General features: G+C 37.6%; 1 protein-coding gene across 9 annotated transcripts in view; it reads left to right on the plus strand.

The window, feature by feature from the left end:
• The window catches only part of CNTLN (centlein), a 199,158-nt gene extending 193,708 nt beyond the window's left edge, over nt 1-5,450 (plus strand). For 3 of the 9 annotated variants that reach the window (XM_068928901.1, XM_068928902.1, XM_068928903.1), the window contains one exon: nt 4,690-5,444. In XM_068928901.1, the coding sequence (XP_068785002.1) occupies nt 4,690-4,791 (102 nt within the window). In that variant the 3' untranslated portion in view covers nt 4,792-5,444. Of the gene's footprint in view, nt 1-4,689 lie in introns of all 9 variants that reach the window. The other 6 variants (XM_068928893.1, XM_068928895.1, XM_068928898.1 and 3 more) reach the window with 4 other exon arrangements.
• Nucleotides 5,451-6,145: the final 695 nt, after the last annotated feature.

A 6,145-nucleotide genomic window follows, 5' to 3' on the forward strand; every position in this document is an offset into this window, starting at 1 on the left:
TACCTGCCTTATGTCTCTGCGTAGCGGTATCTTGTTCCCTGCATAGAGACATCAGTCTGATTATGGGTTAGTGACTGGGCTTGGGAGAGAGAAGCTGGCAGATGTATCACACCATCGGCCATCAGGTTCTCAGGATTTCATGGTATTTGGGGAAGGAGGGCACAAGAACGTTTATCGCAATATGTAGGTGTGTTTACAGCTTGCAAGATGTGGAATGAGGTTTCTAGCTGCTCCCTCCCATACATCTCCTGGGTGTGCATGTCTTATTATTTGAACCAGGCTCAATATAGTAACACTGTCTTTTTATAGTCATCAGAAACCTTTCTCTAACTTTCTCTCATTGTAAGAGGCCTCATGTAGCCAAATCAAGATGATGACTTCTTTTCACTTAGCTTGCAGAGGATATCTTGTACCACCCAAGACCTTCATTCATTGTGACTGACTATAGGAATGCTGTCTCTGAACAGTCAGTTAATAATTTTGTGTCTGAGTACAGCATGTTGGCCCCAATCCAGATTACTGCCTTGCAGTCACTGAGATCTATTTTTTAATAAAATACAAATCATCTGCCTAACTCTACCAAGCATTGTACCAAATGACAGCATTGATTCAGCATCTCTTTATCAGATACACAGCAGCACTTGTCTTCCCTCCCTCCTCATGTACTCCTAGGGATATCACATCTCACATAAACAAAGCTGCCTAATAAAGCCTTTCCTCTCATGGCCTCCTTATTAATATACAAATCATATTCCAGTGGTGAAAACATAAAGAAAAAAATCCCTCCCCTGTTCTCCAGGCTCTCTGTAAGTAGGTATATAATCCGTCTCCAGAACATGGGTTTGAAATAGTATATTCAGTCTTCATCACTAAGGATTTTCCACAACTCCTTTTTAGGATTTACACTGGCTTCTAAATATGGATTTCCTCTGGTCTCATCTGGGAATGTACATTAACAGCCACGGTGGTTTCGTTTCAGATTTCCCAGGTTAGGACTCACCTGCCTTCCTTCAGATAGTGTCTCTCCAGCCCGCCTCTTACCTCCCCTTTTCTTTGAACAAGTCTCTGTTCGTTGTCTGTGTCCTTCTCACACGTGCTCGCGCATGCTCACCCGCGCACAGACACGCACATGCGCTCACCACTGTCACCATCACGTTAAAAAGTGGCACCGGTGCAGTGTGAGCCAGATCCCAGATGCCATTAATATTGCTACCAAATGTCAGGTAGTAACAAGGATTTTGTTGTCGTTGCAAGGATAAAAACTCCCATTTTGGACATTGACAACTCATAGTGGTATAAATCTGTGTTTTATTTGATGCACAGATATGGAAACACATTGCATCGTTTGTCATAGTCTGAGTAAAAGGAGAAATTGGCTTGACTGCTCAGGGTAGGAATACGTACACACCTGCACACGCACACACATATATATATTTATATACTCACATATGTGTTTACAGCCATCACAAAGTGGAATGGACAAAGAATAACAACGAAATGGAGAATTGCTCTATAGTTTGCTAGTTTTGTAAAACTTTGACTGTAGTCTACAGTGAAAATCAGTGCTTTTGATCATTTTAAATGAGAGTTTCTTTAGTTTTGTTTCAGATTATTCTCTGTGGTTCGCTTAACTCCGTTTCAGGTTCTGACGTTTGTTTGGATAGTTTTGTCATGCAAAAAGTGTTCTACTGCTGATCTCTATAGGGATATTTATATTAGGTGTAACCGCTAATTTGTGTATTCCAGAAGTTAAATACTTTTGGTTTTACGTTTATTATTTATAAATGAGTCTGTGGAGCAGAGTCTGAGTATATAGCACTCCATGGATGGGGATGCCATGTCTCATTAGAATAACAGGAACATTCCCTTGCATTCATTATGAGTCTTTTCACTGGCACATGAGAAGCTATGTGTTTATGCACATGTGTGCTGAGTGAGATTTGGTAAGGTTGATTAATATTACTAGTTTAGTTTTTACAGAAAGGATCTCTGAAAGATGCATACTCAAGGTCAGAATAAATCTGTGAGAGAAATAAACATAATCAACAGAATACCTGGCTGCCTCAGACCGTATAACCTTCCAGTTATCCATACACCAAGATACCTATCTGTATTGATAAGATGTGTAAGAAATATTCCAGTATTCCATCCTTATGCTTTTTAGTACCAAAGCAGAAATCTGTAATTCTGGTAAAGGTAAAACAAACAAACAAAAAATATGTAAAAATCTTTAAATCCAGATTTCTTTCGTTTTCTCAAGTTGTCTGAATTTATGCAAATCAATTAAATATTACTTCTCTTAAAACTTGTCATAATGTACTGATTTAGGACTGCTATCATTGTTAATGCTTAGTGTTCAGATGAATTGGTTGTGGCCCAGGTTAATGGAAACCACTTGAAGGAAATACTGTTCTGTATTAAAATACATAATTATCAGTGGTATAAACAAGCATTTTGCTGCTTCGGTGTGTGCTTAGCACTCGCTGAACTCCCAGAGCCTTCCCAAGCATATGGCAGGCTTGGAGCCAGGGATGAATGCTTCGGAGGAGAGACATCTTCAGTCTTGGTGAAGTCCTGAGCAGAAAAGCAACAGGAATCGTCCCAGGATAGTTACAGAGCCGTCATTAAAAGTACATCTGACAGGTTTCTATTAAAGATGAAGACTGTGGATATCATCCAGTTCTGGGTGTCAGTAAAGAAAACCAGACAAAAATAGACAGCACTTTCTCTGAAACCGTCAAATGTGAAATAGTGACATAACATTCAACTTTCCAATGCTCTTGATATAAATGAATGATTTAAATGGAAAGACTTTTTTAAAGATCGCTTTGCTATGACATGCAAGCCACAGAGAATAGTGAACAGCAAGTAGAATGTAGCCAGAATGATATGAATGAGAGACATCAATAAGAAACATTTATCTCGGGCAGAACATTAAGTAGGTAAAATGTATCAAAATGAATGTAGTCAAGCTAGGAAAGAAGAATTAGAGACTTTGAAATAGTATTAAAGTGTTCTTGTAAAAAACAGATGTAGGCAATGAGGGAGAACAATTAGATTGAACAGGATGCTGGGGTCAGTGTTTTTACAACGTGGTAGCGAGTAAGTGTCACAGAATAAGATTATATCTTAAATTACTATGAATAGATTTGCACTCAGTAAGTTGATACCTCTGTTCCCTGAAAGCACAATAGCATGCAGGAGAAGGCTGACAGGTGTAATTGACTAGTTCAGAAAATTCTTACCGTAGACAAAAAGGTGTATTTGACAGATGGAGATATGGCAGCCCACCAAGTGCCAGCCCTTCCAAAACCCCCTTCCTGCAGAGACAAGTAATAATGCATATTATCAACACTTTTCCATAACTAAAAAGTGACTGTTGAGCAGAATGCAGCATTGCCTTATGTCCCGTTATAGTCAATCTATGATAGGTGCTCAGTATTAAAAGGATTTTCCTTACTGTCATTTAAGATTTTATTTCCTGGCTCATTAATAATTATAAATATCCATATATAGATTTATATCTGTATATCAGTTCTAACATTATGTCAGCATTTGTATTTGGTGTACTTTTACATCTTTTTTTAATCTATTTTCATAACTTTGGTTTTGTGTGTATAGAAAGTAGGCAGTACTCTGTCCAATACAAGAATCATATAGATTTTTCTTTACGGTGGAAAAGAGAAGTGAAAAAATAAAATCAGTTCTACATACAGAAGCATTGCCTTGAACTACGGTTGTGGAAACCAGAGAAAACTTGTGATTTGCCTGCTCCACTAATTGATATATTTTACTGGATTTATTTCTGGTGGCCTTATTAGGGTCAAATTATCTCTCCTTCTGGTAAAAACTGCAGCTGTTGCTTTTATAGTGGAACTGAGCCCTTTGTCACCACTGGTTTCACTAGGAGATCAAGAGAGCTGGCAACACTCTTTGCAGCTGGCAGAGACTCCCCAGTAGTGAACTAAAACTATTGGGTTCCCCTCTGGCACCATGCTATCCACTCTCGGCGGAATAACGATAAAGTGTTTTTTGTGGCATCTCTAAAAGCACGTTCCAATATCAGTGCGCTCATACACCAAAACTGTGTAACAAAACCTGGTTTAAATATTAAAGCAATGGCAAACAATGATGTATCGCATCTCTTCCTTTGAAGACTCAGGTTATAAGGAGGTTTGAGAGGTCTACGCTTTTCTCTGTAAGCATGCAAATACAAATTTTGCCGTCATGGTTTTTTTTTTTCGTTTGCAAGTTTAGTCTAAGGCAGTCGCTACAACATAGAGAGCTGCACTGGTAGTTCTTACCCTCCTGAGAGCAGTGAATGCAGGTACACTACCATTTCTGCATGTTATAGAGATGACTGTAACCTCATATTGATCAGCTGATTGAAGATAAATGACAGAGATGCTGGTACTGCAGTTTACATCATTAACATGGTCAGTAAACCATGAATTGTTCAATAAGATGTTTATCTTTTTTCATTTTACTCTGTTCTTTTATCATTTTCATGATAGAGAGCAAAGTTTCAGACACCAGCCAGGCAGATCAGCTTTAAAGATCAGATGTGTGCATGTGTGGTAGTTGTCAGAAATAAGTGAAATCTAAAGGCTTAAAGATACTTAATATATGGTTTTCACCTGAAGAAAATAAAATTCAATGATCATTTTTCTTATTATGTTTCCTTTTCAGTTTCCTTTTGCCTCATATTTAATGGATGCCATTCTGGAAAAATTAAATGAGAAGAAGAAACTGGTAGAAGAGTATAGTTCTCTTATGAAGCACGCTGCATGATATTGCCAAGACGTATGTTTGCAAAGTGTAACTAAAATAAGTGTGCTGTTTCCTGATTTCTTTCCTCTTCACATAAAGAACTATCAGTAGGCATGTTCAATACATAAGTAGAAACTGTGAACCAATTAATTGTTGAACAAGAGGAATTAATTACTTTCCTATTTAGAAGGGAAAGAGTGTAGCGTTTGATTCTTCAAGACAAAAATTGCTGCAAATCAATGCAAAGTAAAAAATAATTTTTCTTTATGTGCATTAGCAATGAACACCAGTGCAAGCTTTTAAGAGACTGGATGTTTTTGATATGACCAATTCAGGTCTGTACCGTTCAGTGAGTACAGAAAACAGCCAAGTAACTCCTGCTTGTACCAGTCAGAACAGTAGAACTGGGAATTTCATTAGGATTTTGAATACCTTATTTCTTGTAACTTCTTTTTAAATCCCAGCTTTATTATATATGCTGAATAAAATGATATGCTCTCTTTATGTTGAGAAAAAAAGAAAAATGAGAAAATGAAGACAAACAATTCAATTTAGAGTAATAACTCTGGGAAAAACTGTATTTGCGTTTCAGTAGGAGTATATTCTGTGCAATGCATTTAATTGTACTTAAGAGATTTAATACAATAAAGTTATTTCCAGTGTGTGCTTTTTTCACTAGTCGTTCCAGGAGTCTCGGTTCTTTCTGAAATAACACCAAGCTGCAGGCCCTCCCTTTCTTTGGGGAAGAGTTCTGATCAGCTTTCAAGAGCTCTCTATATCCTAATATCCACTGAGATTTCTTTGATGGTACCAATACATGATTGTTCCTTCTTCACATCTTTGATCTTAACAGTTTGTATTCCTCAGGCCCAACCTACCTCAAAAAAGGAAAGATACATGTTTTTGAATTCATGTAGCAGTACCACCTGCCTCTTACATACGTCTCTTCATCCATGGATTTAAAGGTGCTTTACAAAGGATTCCGGTATCATTATTGGTTGGGCAATCAAAGGCAGGATGTAGTTGGCCTAAGACCATTCAACAGAAGCATGAAGAAGAATCAGTTTTCTGCATGGCAGTCCAGTGTTTTCCCTAGTATATCACCTTGCTTCTTTTAATTTATGGAGTTCACAATTGCATGTCTCTAAGAAAAGGAAGAGGAAAGGACAACATCACTAAACTTCTGCTTGCTTATACTTGATGACAGCAGGGACTTGAGATAAATGTTATTGAAATTGCTGGAAATGAAGCAAACATGTGCCACCTGCACCTATAAATTAAGATCTGCAACTAGCCCTATCTAAGAGAAGAAACATCTTTAGAAGTGATCAACCACTGACTTTTCTAATGCAGGAAATACGGCAAATTACATGAT

Source organism: Struthio camelus, chromosome Z (assembly GCF_040807025.1).
Source record: "Struthio camelus isolate bStrCam1 chromosome Z, bStrCam1.hap1, whole genome shotgun sequence".
Classification (NCBI taxonomy): Eukaryota; Metazoa; Chordata; class Aves; order Struthioniformes; family Struthionidae; genus Struthio; species Struthio camelus.